General features: G+C 36.9%; 1 protein-coding gene across 3 annotated transcripts in view; it reads right to left on the bottom strand.

The window, feature by feature from the left end:
- Positions 1-14,909, bottom strand: part of LOC126162074 (semaphorin-2A) — a 173,994-nt gene that overhangs the window by 132,738 nt on the left and 26,347 nt on the right. Inside the window, exon 2 of one of the 3 annotated variants that reach the window (XM_049918344.1) lies at positions 496-3,248. The exons of 1 other annotated variant lie outside the window; for it this stretch is intronic. In XM_049918344.1, coding sequence (XP_049774301.1) covers positions 1,118-3,211 — 2,094 coding nt within the window. In that variant the 5' untranslated portion in view covers positions 3,212-3,248 and the 3' untranslated portion in view covers positions 496-1,117. Of the gene's footprint in view, positions 1-495; positions 3,249-9,152; positions 14,140-14,909 lie in introns of those variants that run through there. One more of the 3 variants, XM_049918345.1, reaches the window with a different exon arrangement.

Raw genomic sequence — 14,909 nt, 5'->3', positions numbered from 1 at the left:
ACAGGTTCTGTATTCAATGAATACAGTTTTTTTTTTAACCTATCTTTATTACAATTTGTACCTCACATTTTTGGACTTTTCTTAGATTTTGTGTGCACATCAATGTTGCCACTTGAAGACTCCATTATGCATTAGGAGAAATTATTTCTATGAAAGTGCACTCAAAAAAAGTAAGAAAACAGTCAATAAAATTTTTGTGGGTCTGTGACCACATTATCAATATGTAAAACTACACCCTGAAATGTCAATGGTTTTGCACAACGACAGTGCAGTCTCAAACGCAGATAAATTTTACTGACTGTGACAATGGCTGCGGAAGCCTAAGTTTATAAAAGAAAACTTATGTAAAAAATTAGAATAATACTTTGTGTGTGTGTGTGTGTTTGCATTAACACAATTTCCTTCTTAAATAATGTGTGCATATTAATTGCAGTCTTTTTTTTATTATTTCAGATATGAATAAAATAAAATGCATTATTAGTAACACACACACACACACACACACACACACACACACACACACACACACACACACACACACACAGAGAGAGAGAGAGAGAGAGAGAGAGAGAGAGAGAGAGAGAGAGAATCTGCACTCCACATAAAATACTACAATGCATCTACTCTTTGAGTTAATAATTCATTTCTGGTCTTGATCAGCAACACAAAACCTTTAATAAATCTTAATGACATTGATGAGACCTAATTTTTGGAACACTACAGACATTGGTCACTGGATTTAATACAGTTAGAATTTAAATCTCTCACATTCAAATTAACACAGCATAAAGTGATAAATGGTTTCTCATCAGGGAAACTGGAAACATTATTTAGTAGCACACTTCTTGTGTTCAAATTGAGTATAATAATCCTCCAACAGTCAGTATGTTGATAAGTACACATTCAAGTTACTTATAACAGATTCAAAAGTTCCATTCTCTTATTAAATAAAAGAAAGCTTTGTTTGCTTTTTACAAGTTGTTGTTGATGCAAGCACACATTCAGAAAGATGATCTGATTCGATGCATTTCACACTGTAAGAACACTAAGTTCTCAACAATGTTAACCAGAAGGCAACACAGAAACAGGAAAACAAGATCATTTTACCTTTTGCAAATCATGCTACAGGATTACTGTGAAATATATCATTTGGATGTGTTTTCTGGTTACTGTTGTTTTGTTTTGTGCTACACTGTGCCTGCTTTCTTTCCCATGTTTTCATTGCTATCTTAGAACGTTCAAATTCATGACACCAATCAGAATATATTTTTTGATAATCATTAGATCTCCCAGGTGCTGAACATCTGTGGGCATCTACTGTTATGTTATAGCTACAAAGCAAAGAACCACCTAACCAGCAATCGTAACGACCAGAATCTGAATCTGTAACTGATATTAATACTAAGCCATGCTCTGATGTTTCAATGTATTTGTCTGGCCTATAAACTATAGGGTAACGGCCTTTGTCTTTAGTGTAATGGACCCATGATATTGTCTGACTGCTTAATACTTCTGGTACTTTTAAGAAACATCCAAGATGTATGCTTTGCCCCCAAGTAACAATCAGTTTCTTTTTCATTACACTGTGTTCACATAAGTTTGCACTTGTATTAGTAACATCCTGAAGAAGTCCTGGGGTGTATGACTTACATGAGTTCGAGTCTCTATCCCATCCGCAATAAGGATCCCGAGCACACTGCAAGCAATTGCTGTAACGGTGATGACACATAACCAGTTCTATCTGACGCACTATATTATCTGATGCAGCATACAAAGATTTGTATTCCTTAGATAAGTGTAGTGCTTGGATTGGTTCAGGTGGTGTGACATCAAAAATATCAACTAGTAGTGACTGAGGCAGCCCACCACTGTCATACCATTGGACAACTTTATATACCTGACCAGTACTTGTCCCGGCATAGTAAACAATATATTCCATGTTCTTACCCACCAAGTTAACTTTCAATTTATCCACTACTAGCTGCGTAAACAAGACATCTCTCTTATAAAATACTGGTTTTCCACCTTCATGAGATACTGCTCCATCCATTAATGGATGGGAACGTATAAAATTAAGAACCGTATCCGGGAGCAATTCAGTATCATTCACACATTCTCCTGGACGTGGATCTGGGACTCTACTAGGTAGAACAGGCAACCAGGCTGAGCTGCTAGTAGCTTGCTCCTTGAACTTTCCACTGAACACTTCTTGTATGTCTTTCAAAGTGAAAGAACAAATAGCTGAGCCAGTAAGTCCTGTTACCGAAGTACTGAACACTCCGAAAAACTTATCTGTGTTAGGCATCTTATAAACACCTTGTATCTCATTGAAATAGAATGGAAATTCCCCTGGAATGGAACAGTTTAGACGTGCTTTAAGAAATGTTGCCCAATTTTGGCTGAGAATATTCTTTCCACCAACATCCTTCTTGCATACACGGGCAACACGTGAGTAAACACTTTTACCACAGTTTATGTACTCCACTGCAGTCTCTCTAAAAAAGAAAAGCACATATTCACCTACATCAAATGAACCCACAAAATTTGGATTATCAAGCCACTTTGAGTCATATTTCAGAGTACGCTTGAAAGAATATTCCCGTCTACCTGTTGTGAGATTATAGAGGTCAGTGCGAAAAATAACTGTATCTGCCTTAGTAAACTCTGCATTTGTACCACTGTACAAACCAGGCAAATCACCTGGATTCCCATTCTCTACCCAAACTGCAGTTGAGCTGTCTTCAGGATCGAAAGGACATTTCGCAATACCTACACCAATACCTGGAACATACTCATGTCTCTGTAGATGTGTCAAATTTGAATACACAACCCAATCCTTTGGGCTATGAGCATTTGTCCCACAAATATACAAACGACTTCCATCACCCATTGGCTGAATTACACGAATATGGTTCTTGCAATCAAAGTCTGCTGACTTCCCTTTGGAAACACAATTTGCAATATTTGTTGGTTCAAGAGTCAATGAATCTCTTTCACAATCTGACAAACTTATATTGGTCAAGTTCAGTTTGTACACTTTGTCAAGTGCACCCACATAAAGTGACTCTCGTTTTTCATCCAAATGAAATGTGCGGTAATATTTGTGTCCACAAGAGAACTCGTGGATCAGATCTTGATGCAGCTGTTCAACAGAGCCAACCAGATGGACTGATGCAGCGACCAGCAATAGGTTCCACAATTTGGCAGCCATGTTCTACATCAACTGTTTCTTTATCTGCCTCGTTCAGCTGCTCCATCATGAAAAGAATAAACAGTGTCCTCTCAAAATCTTTTAGATGTGGGATGCATGTTATCAATACTAATATGTTTGTTACAAGCAAAATTACCTGCACTACAACATTTACAAAGTGCTTCATGCATAAGTTTGGCTGGTGCTGCTTAAAAAATTTTGGCCTATTATACATTGTACTTTTAACAGCACAAAAATTGGCAGGTGGAAATCACCATCAATAATTAATGCTATGGACAGTTCGAAGAAATAATATTATTTAAATACTATGGAAAAACAATACTGACATTTTATACATCTGTACCAGAAATTATATCTTTATGCCAATGCAATGTGTCTTCTTAGCTACAAGCACACAACAGCAGTAACTTACGAGGTGGGCACGTAGTGAGGCGTTGGAGGTAATCATTCTAATTAAATGTTCAATGTCTATTGTCTACGCCCCAGGTCACCCACGCAAGAGTGTATGGAGGTTTTGACTGCAAGAGACAATGAAGACATCCCCAACTCATCCAGTAATTTTGTGTTTTATGTCAATACACAGATGTGTGCGCCCCCCCCCCCCCCACCACAACAGTAAATGCGACAATGTTTCGGCCCCCAGGGACCAAAGACTGCACACAATGAGAGCAAACTAGAACTGACTGCAGCTGAAAACTTTGTGGCAGCAACATTTACTATTAATTTTACCATAAGGAAAGGGTGGGAGTATGTAAGTAGAGCTTGCAAGCTATGACACACAATTATTGGTAGGTTGACTTGCTTCAGTCTTCTCTGCATGCTGTTAATAAAAGTAGCAATGAATTCAGAATAAACTAGCAAGGGAGACTGTTATTGCTAGCATAATGATCTATCACCATTAACTGTCCTGACATGAAACAAGTAGTCACTGCAGTCTTGTGATATGACTTTCTACTGCAGTTACATTAGATGGATATAATACACCCTTATGCCAATTCAAAATATCATGAAAAAATATACACTGGAAAGATTAACACAAAAAATATAATATATGGGGGTTCAAATAAAAAAATCTTAGTACTGTGAATAAAATTAACTGCTGCTTTTCACTGTTTGGCCACACAAGATAACTTGACATGATGTATTGTAATATAGGAGATAGATAGCATGTCACATTTTCCTTTGGAACTTTTATCCTTTTATGACATGCAGTGGCAATGTTGTTCTGCAATCAATAGCAATAACAAAAGTGATTATTTACAGCTGTAAGTGCCACATTCACTCAACATTAATTGATGACAATCTATGATCAAAGTCAGACAGTTGCATCTTTTCACTTTAGTGCCAGTCACTTTATTCATTATCAGTACATTACTGCTCTTTTGAAGAAATGGGTAAAACTGTGCTGGAGGTGGCAGAGGACTGGATAGCATTGAGGAAGCTGAGACTTCCATAGGAACAGCAATGGCGCAGGACACTGAACAAACACCAAGACAAAATCCAACCTTATATATGTGGAGTTAATCACACTACTGCAAATTTCAAATCTACAGATATGGTTCAGCATCAGTTTGGGATACTGGGGCATCAGGAAATGGCTCCATAGCAAATAATGACACCACCAACTGTTGTGTGCTAAGACCATATAAATTGTAAATATAAATGAAAGGCATTTTGTTGGAATGGTATTTCACAGAGAATGACATTGCTATCTGAATATAGAGGCCTTCAGGTGACCTTTGGAGTTTGAGAAACAAGACTAGGCCTTATGATGCACTGGCAATGAGCTTGATTTATGTGGCTGGAGATCTTCTTCTGTTGTGAGAGCAGTTCAAAGTAAACACAGCTGGGTATATGTTGCCCATTACTCATATTCTAAGTAATATCATCCTTCAACGAGTTTAAACACTATATTTGAAGGGGATGATCTGTTTCCAACAAAGCGAATTTCCAGTATAAAAATTAACAGTTGTGCATCAGAATTTCACATAAAAGAAGGAAGTTGCTGTTCTGAATTTTCCTCCATAAAATTATCGCCACCATTATGCTCCGACGGCAAAGACTACCAAATCCACCGGTTAGTCCCTAAACCGTTAGGGGTAAAACTCAATGGGACTCGTGGCAAGTAAGGCTAGCAACCTGCTTCCCTGGTACTTGAAATATGACGCTGGCAACAATCAGAGCAAAATGCCTCGGACCTTTGGAGGTGACGGAGACCCACCTCTAATTGACAAACCAGGGACTCCTAAGACACAACTCAGCAAACGAATGGTAACGAGATGGGGAGCTATTAATATCAATGGGGGCTACTCTGGGAAGAAGGTAGAGCTGGCAGAGGCTGCAAGTAAGATGGGGTTGGACATTTTAGCTGTTAGTGACATTCGGGTAAGGGGTGAGAAAGAAGAGGAAGTGAGAGAATACAAGGTCTACCTGTCAGGAGTCAAAGCAGGAATAGCACAATGGGGTGTAGGGCTTTACATCAGGAAAGAAATAGAACCCAGCGTAGTTGCAATAAGGTATGTAAATGAACGACTGATGTGGATAGATTTGACAGTGTCTAGCAAGAAAATTAGGATTGTGTCAGTATATTCGCATTGTGAAGGGACAGTTCAAGATAAGATGGATAGTTTTTATGATGCACTCAGTGATGTAGCTGTTAGACTAAAGGACAACGACAGTGTTCTGCTCATGGATGATTTTAATGCCAGGATTGAAACAGAAGGGTATGAAAAGGTTATGGGTAAATTTGGGGAGGATATGGAGGCCAACAGGAAAGGGAAACAACTCTTGGATTTCTGTGCCAGTATGGGCTTAGTAAACACAAACTCCTTGTTTAAACATAAGAACATTCACCGGTATACTTGGGAAGGCAGGGGAACCAGATCTGTCATTGACTATATAACAACAGATCAGGAATTCAGGAAGGCTGTGAGGGACACACGTGTATTCAGGGGATTCTTTGATGACACTGATCACTATTTAATCTGCAGTGAAATTGGTATTGTAAGGCCGAAAGTGCAGGTCAGGTCCATATGTAGGAGGATAAGAGTGGAGAAACTTCAGGATAAGGAAATCAGGCACAAGTACATAACAGTGATCTCAGAAAGGAACCAGTTAGTTGAATGCAGTCAATTATAGTCATTGGAAAAGGAATGGACAAGGTACAGGGACACAGTACTAGAAGTGGCTAAAGAATGTCTTCGAACAGTAGTGTGTCAAGGTAGGATGAAGCAAACAGCTTGGTGGAATGACACAGTCAAGGCAGCCTGTAAAAGGAAAAAGAAGGCGTATCAAAAATGGCTACATACTAGAACTCCGGTAGACAGAGAAAGTTATGTTGAAGAAAGAAACAAAGCCAAACAGATAACTGCAGCATCCAAGAAGAAATCTTGGGAAGACTTTGGAAACAGGTTGGAGACTTTGGGTCAAGCTGCTGGAAAACCATTTTGGAGTGTAATTAGCAGTCTTCAAAAGGGAGGTAAGAAGGAAATGACAAGTATTTTGGACAGGACAGGAAAACTGTTGGTGAATCCTGTTGATGCCTTGGGCAGACGGGGGGAATGTTTTGAAGAGTTGCTCAATGTAGGTGAAAATACGATCAGTAATGTTTCAGATTTCCATGTACAATGGGATAGGAATGATGATGGAAATAGGATCACATTTGAGGAAGTGGAGAAAATAGTCAATAGATTGCAGTGCAATAAAGCGGATGAAATTAAGTCGGAACTCATCAAATACAGTGGAATGTCAGGTCTTAAATGGCTACACAGGATGATTGAAATGGCGTGGGAGTCGGGACAGGTTCCATCAGACTGGATGAAAGCAGTAATCACACCAATCTTTAAACATGGAAACAGAAAAGATTGTAACAACTACAGAGGTATCTCTTTAATCAGCGCGTTGTGGGAAAAATCTCCTCAGGTATTGTTGAAAGGAAAGTGCGAGTATTAGTTGAGGACAAACTGGATTAAAATCAGTGTGGGATTAGGCCTCTTAGAGGTTGTCAGGACCAGATATTTAGCTTACGGCAAATAATGGAGAAGTGTTACGAGTGGAACAGTGAATTGTATCTAAGCTTTATAGATCTAGAAAAAGGCATATGACCAGGTTCCTAGGAGGAAGTTATTGTCTGTTCTACAAGATTATGGAATAGGAGGCAAACTTTTGCAAGCAATTAAAGGTCTTTACATGGATAGTCAGGCAGAAGGCAGAAGTTAGAGTTGACAGTAAACTGAGTTCATGGTTCAGAGTAGTTTCAGGGGTAAGACAAGGCTGCAACCTGTCTCCACTGTTGTTCATATTATTTATGGATCATATGTTGAAAACAATAGACTGGTTGGGTGAGATTAAGATATATGAACACAAAATAAGCAGTCTCGCATATGCGGATGACTTAGTTGTGATGGCAGATTCGATTGAAAGTTTGCAAAGTAATATTTCAGAGCTAGATCAGAAATGTAAGGACTATGGTATGAAGATTAGCATCTCCAAAACGAAAGTAATGTCAGTGGGAAAGAGATATAAACGGATTGAGTGCCAAATAGGAGGAACAGAGTTAGAACAGGTGGACGGTTTCAAGTACTTAGGATGCATATTCTCACAGGATGGCAACATAGTGAAAGAACTGGAAGCGAGATGTAGGAAAGCTAATGCAGTGAGCGCTCAGCTACGATCTACTCTCTTCTGCAAGAAGGAAGTCAGTACCAAGACTAAGTTATCTGTGCACCGTTCAATCTTTCGACCAACTTTGTTGTAAGGGGGCGAAAGCTGGGTGGATTCAGGTTACCTTATCAATAAGGTTGAGGTTACGGATATGAAAGTAGCTAGGATGATTGCAGGTGCTAGTAGATGGGAACAATGGCAGGAGGGTGTCCACAATGAGGAAATCAAAGAAAAACTGGGAATGAACTCTATAGATGTCGCAGTCAGGGCGAACAGGCTTAGATGGTGGGGTCATGTTACATGCATGGGAGAAGCAAGGTTACCCAAGAGACTCATGGGTTCAGCAGTAGAGGGTAGGAGGAGTCGGGGTAGACCAAGGAGAAGGAACCTGGATACGGTTAAGAATGATTTTGAAGTAACAGGCTTAACATCAGAAGAGGCACCAATGTTAGCACTGAATAGGGGATCATGGAGGAATTTTATAAGGGGGACTATGCACCAGACTGAACACTGAAAGGCATAATCAGTCTTAGATGATGATGAAAATTATGGCCAAAGGAAAAATTGATACGTGAGAAAATTAGCCTAGCTCTGCAGTAAGGACTAGACTTTGAGACATCACACTGCACACCTGTAAGGAGGTAGTAAAATGAAACTAATATCCTGCCTCCCCCCCCCCCTCTCTCACATTGATTTCTTTCCTTGTATGGGGTAGAAGGCAGAGATATTACACACACTTGGGCAGGAAACCAAATACTATGCTATTCTGATGGCCCACAATACATGAACAAGAATTACATCTTTGCTGTGTTAGGGGAGAAAGAAACTAAAATTGTAATATCAAGAGTTTAAATTTCAGCCTGTTGACTTCACCTCAAAAATGCACTTATAATTCTATAGATCAAATATCTAGCTTTTTGCATGGTTTTTAGAGCGGAAATTTGCGTAAGTTAGCTGAAGAAAGTATATTGACATAATTATACAAACAATTACAAAAATGGCATTCCTTTTTATGGGCAATACTACAAATATGTTGAAATATTACACTCTTAAGTCAAATAGTAGATAGTTTAGGACTCACTCATAGCCATTTTTTGTGCTGTAAAGTACATAATATTCACACACTTCAAAAGCTACAAAATGAATACATCATTAATGCAAATGTTGAACTGCATGTAAACATAGGAATTTAGCATATTAAAATCAGTAGTAGGTATACAATATGAGGTTCTATTAAAAAAAAGTTTGATTTATTTATTTGATACATTTCAAACATGATTAAAAATAAATGCCATGACTAAACAGTAAATCAAAATTAACAATTAAGTATACATAACTGTACATGCATTTTAAAGCAGTGAATTCTTTATTTCTTTTTCATCCTATTTATGTATAGACACATGTAACACACTTCAATGCAAAAAATAAATAAAAAAACCAGTAAAGCAAACAGTGCTTAGAGTAAAAAAAAACAGCATTACAAGAAAGTGCCCATGCCTCAACAGTTCTTTAGTTGTATGCTTATTCCGTGTTCAGCTACAGGGGAAACTTTATGGGGGTAAACAACACCAAAAAATTAAGAAATCTGCAGCATACATAAAACAATTAAAATAAACTACAGTAAACAGAAAGTAAATTTTCCTGTTTAATAACGTGGTAGACTAATTGCAGAGTACAAATTCAGTTAATTACCAAACAAAACGATTACTCTATTGTTCATACATGGGAAAGTATATTCAGAAATATTTAGCACTATAACAAATATAAATTTATTAATTTGGTTTTCATCCCAAAATATTACAGTTTTCACAAAAAAAAGTCCTAGACTACCATGAGGAAAGCACACATTACCATAAAATAACAAGGCATAAAAGGTAAAACAAGGGCTATGAGACATCATTAGCACTTAGCACAATCGACAGTCTTATTTGCAGATGCTATTTATATGCCACTATTGTACCCTCTTCAGCAAATGTAGCACACATTTTAACAGTTATAAATTCCTCCAAACTGCAGCATACCTATTTATTGGTACAATCATTTTTCCCATTTATAAACTGTATTAGATTTACAGAAATTTTCTTCCATTTAAATACCGTATAGTAGTAGGAATACTTTCTTAAAATTATTTCTTGATCTACTTTCTGTGCATAGCATTCATCATTGGCACGTAAAGCATATGTCTAATATCAGGATTAATCAAACAATGGAAAGTCCACGTTGGAAAAAACTATGAAAAGTACAAGTCATTGACATCAGGATTAAATGTTCCATGTCAACAAAACTCATCAAGACAAAGAAATTTCTTTTCTTCTTCAATAAGGTAGATGAATCAACTGATCAGAAATAATAGAGAGATAAGTCTTAGGGGGAGATGTTTGACACACAGTTTTCTTTGTGTGTTATGTTCATAATTAAAAGGTTTGTCATTTTATGGAGGTTTCAGGGAGGATAACTGCTTGCCTAAGCTAGAGAGGGAATCCAACAATCATGCTTTACCTTTGACTGGAAAGACCATCACAGCCAGACATTGGGCACGTCAAACACAAAGGGCAAGGTCATTTCAGAGAGTTGACATGGCAACCAGCATCAACACCTCATATATAAAAAATAATGTGGGGGAAAAAAAAATCAACTGTTTATTGTGATACTGATTTTGTTAGCGGGCAACACATAATAACTTTTACAATATACAAATGAAACTTTACATCCAGAAGATAAAGAAACAAACAAAATGGGTTATTAATTTAGAAAAAAGTTGAATACAATGTATCTCTCTTAGGATCAATTTAAAATGGTTTAGTTGAACATTTCTTAAAGTGGAATAATATTGTTATCTCTTTTCTTATGTAACAGATCAATCAATACAACAAAAGTAACTATTTAAAAGGAGTCATTTTTGTTGTTACAAGTATTCTCAGTGTATATCAGAGAAAGATACAGCTCACTGAGTTTTAATAAAAGTCACTATTAAACAACAAGAAGACGTGCAGGGTAGCACTCATGGAGTTTAAAATGAAGATAGATATAATAAATGAAACTTTTAAGTATTGATGTTGAGATATGCTTAATTTGGTTGGTTGGTATGGAGGTAAGTTGTTAACGAAAGGTGAAGAACCTACGCTGAATGTGGTCCATATACAGTTTTAATTTAGCTATTAGGAAATGTCTGTAATGACAGAGTTGTTGGAGTGACAGAAAAGCTCATAAAATATGCCTTTAAAAAGTGGGAGGAGGTGCTGTAAGGCAGATTACTAAGAAAGATAACTCATATGTAACTACTGCACAGAAAGGCACTAAAAACTGTCAGAATAAGATAGTCGAAGTGTACCAAACATTTCTGTTAAATGACAATAATTAAGCAGGATAGAAAAATGTTTCTTCTGCTGTCTTAAGAGCTGTGGGAGCTTCAACATATCTACTGCAATAGCTTTTTTACAATGATTTAGACAGTTAAAATAAAGTTCTACATGACTGTCACTGTGCTCACTCTTTGGCAGTTACTAAAGCAGTGTTTGCACTCCCTTCATTCTCACAGCAGTTGAGTGACACTCATGCTGCATTTTGAGTGACGTTCCCTTCACTCTAGCCTCCCCCAATCTTTTCCCTTTCCTATCTGAGGAAGGGTACCTACAATAGTTTTTTTGTACTTATGATTGTCTATCAGCAGTACATAGAATTTTGTCTCCCAAAGATAAATAACTGTCAGCCATTCTGTCTCGTTGCAATCTTATAAATGGTGAACCAGAAAGCTTCATGCAGAGAACTTACGTAAACTCTCATCCTGAGAACCATTTCTTTAACACTCATCTGAAAATTTTTTCACAGATTATTCTTAATCTAGCTTCCAAGACTCAGATCTTGCTTTGATCTAGCATAGTCTATCTTGCACTCTGCTTTGAAACCCCTATTAAGCCTCCTTTGCAAAGTATGTCTAAGGATTAATTTCCCACAATTCACATCAACTTTGACATTTCAACTTAAAGAGCTGTGACTGGTTATTAGCCATAGTACTCACTGTGAACATTTTTTCAATTGTGAGGTTTCAATTTTTCACTAAACATCCTAATCAGTGCTAAAATATAATACCAAAAGGTACGCATCTGTGATGGATATTTCTGACTTATAACTTATACATGCAGCTTCCACTCTTCTGCAGTATCTCAATGAGTAAAGATAAATCTCCTACATCATTAACACAAAACCCCCAAATTCAATGGCATTTCAGGAACTCTGTTGCTGACCTTGGCACCGATACCAAGGCTTTGAAATTACATCTCTTTAATCTTGGCCTACAACTTTCTCTGTTCTTGTCATGTACTTTCATATTAGTCACTGCATACTGTCATATCAATCATCCAGCTCCTTACCTCTCTAACCTGTTGGGCCTGGAGGCCAAGGACTTTTATCCGATGCTCCCTCACTGTAAATGACCAATCTTCTCATATCTTCTTGACAATATTTGCTCTGCCCTCCTTTCAAATCATTTATTTCATATTTTTCCTTTTTTCTTTCATTTATTTCTTCTGTCCTCACTGAAGGATATCTCTTGCCCTGTTCTTGAATTTTTCACGTATAAATTCTGTGGATTCTCATGCTATTTAATGTTGCTCACCCACACATTAAGTTATTTTCGTTTAGAATCTGCCATCCTTTTTCTAAACTACTGTGGGAATTTACACATTAGACGGTCTCAGTGTAAGAGAACCTACAGATAGCAACAAAATGCTAATGTATTGTAACTTGTAAACAATGTGACAACATTTTACCAACTACATTCTGATGGATATCAATGGCTTTCTTCCTGCTTAAGGCTTTATCAAATGACTGATATTCTATTCTGAAACAGTGTGAAGTCCAGCCTTTTGGAGATTCGTATGTGTTTAATAACTGGACATCAGTTACAATATCACCAACTAGTTGCCAAAGAATACTGTAAAACTTTTTATGGCTATACAAAGGACTCTGTGAAAAGCAAATATCAAAAGAATATTTTAAGCCATATAGACTGCTAAATTTTACATGAATGTTTTTGTACCCAACCTTTAAACAAGTTTCACTGGCATATAAATGTCTCCAAGATGTATGAAACAATATTTCTGATAGTGTATCAGGATACATTAAACAGAATTCAGTGTGTATTTCTTCATTTTTGATTGATCCATCTACAGTGAAGTGCTGCAACACAGTATTAGTTGAATCTCTCATAATTTCACAATCTTTAGACAGTAACAAAATGTTTGCTAATTTTACTTCAAAATTTGTATTTTCAATAAAAGTAGGGCAGTCCATACTTTTGTACTGCAACACTGGGCTGCTGTTCACAATCGATGAAGCTTTTAAGTAAAAATGGTCACCAATATTATTTAGCAGTAAATTGTCAAGATAGGCTCTTAAAATATCATATGAATTGTAACCAAAAAGCATTATTTGATTTGAAACAGGAGCTTGTGAGAAGTCAGATCCCAAATCATGGAATACCATCCCACTGTACAGAAGGTAATTTTCATGACACATCCACCAGAGATGCAACGGAACACTAGTAATGTCCAACAATGAATGGCGCAAGGGACATATCAATACTTTGTCTGCACTACTATCCGAAAAACATCTTGGATCAAACAAGGGCACTTCACTTTCCTGGACACTTCTTACACTCTTTTCACTATGTTCAATAAAGGTTTTCAAACTATTTTGGAAAAACAATGCAACATTGTTTACAGGTGTTTGAATATATTTCTGAAAGTAATATTTTGGGCACAATATTTCTCCAGATGGAATTTTAATACTACACTGCTCTAAACTTTCTTGCAGAACTGAAACTTCCACTGAAGGAAATAGAGGTTGTCTTTTACAAAATATGTGAACAAGTGCTCCATCAGTATGAAAACTCTTATCTGTACCCCGATAGCCTGCACTCTTGTAGTTAGGGTAACTGTCTCCATCAAATGGCTCAACTGCTGTCAAAACCAAATTTCCATCAGCAACCATTTCAACAACTTTCCATGTATCATCCCAACGTCGAATTTGTTTTTCAGCACTGGTTCCACCTTGACCTTTGCAGAGTGATATCAGCAGTTGACCATTTGTATCTAGTAAGTGACAGGCACTCAAAGCAAACTGACGCAGCAGTTCCCTGTTTAAATTTATCTTCATTTTACCTCCAACATGTGGAAAATTAAATACGATCTTAGAAAAGCTTTCATTTTTTAATACTGGGTGCTCAGTTAATTTTGTAGCATCTACACCAAATAAAACTCGCACACCTGCAAAGAAAATGTTGCTTGCTAATTCAAATTTCAAAATTGTTTACAAGAAGTTTTGTTAATATCCAATACAGGAACATTTAAAAGTACCTAAAAATAATATTTCAGAAGAACAGATGCACAAAACTGCAAGAGCAGAACAAAAATATAGCAAATTATTCATGGCTGCACAAAGCCTACAAAAATATGAAGATGTGGGTGCTTCAGATGCCTTTTATGTAGTCCTCTACAATTATCAAATTATCAGACATGCTACAAGAATATCACTTTTTTCAGTATGTCTCCAGAAATCTGTCTACAATTCAAATCCTTGAATATATTTTGCATTTCATGTAAGCCATGAAAAAGGCATGTTCAAAAGGTGGGTAAGTTGGCTAGATGCAACAAAGGAATACCATATGAGAGTAGCAAAATACATAAATAAATAAAATAATCAAGCATTCCGATGACAAGGGATGAGAAATCAAGAAGTAAAACTGAAGCTAAAAACTGTAAAAGTAATTAGATATAAAAAGTGTCTTTTGAGATCAATGAACCAATCACAGTACTATTAACACAAAGCAAAGTTCACTGAAAATCAAACAATAACTTATATGCTTCTTACATTGCTGGGTAAATGTGACAAGTCCACAGACCAGAAAGAGAAATATTTAAGACTTGCATTGACAGCATGAGAGCTATGAAGATAAGTGAAGAGAGGGGCAAAAAACTGGAGAGAGATGAAAATAAAAAATATACAACACTTTGAAATGAGATGAAAATAAGAAAGG

This window comes from Schistocerca cancellata, chromosome 2 (genome assembly GCF_023864275.1).
Source record: "Schistocerca cancellata isolate TAMUIC-IGC-003103 chromosome 2, iqSchCanc2.1, whole genome shotgun sequence".
Taxonomy (NCBI): Eukaryota; Metazoa; Arthropoda; class Insecta; order Orthoptera; family Acrididae; genus Schistocerca; species Schistocerca cancellata.
The sequence above is the reverse complement of the archived record's forward strand: the minus strand, read 5'-3'. Positions and strand labels throughout refer to the sequence as shown.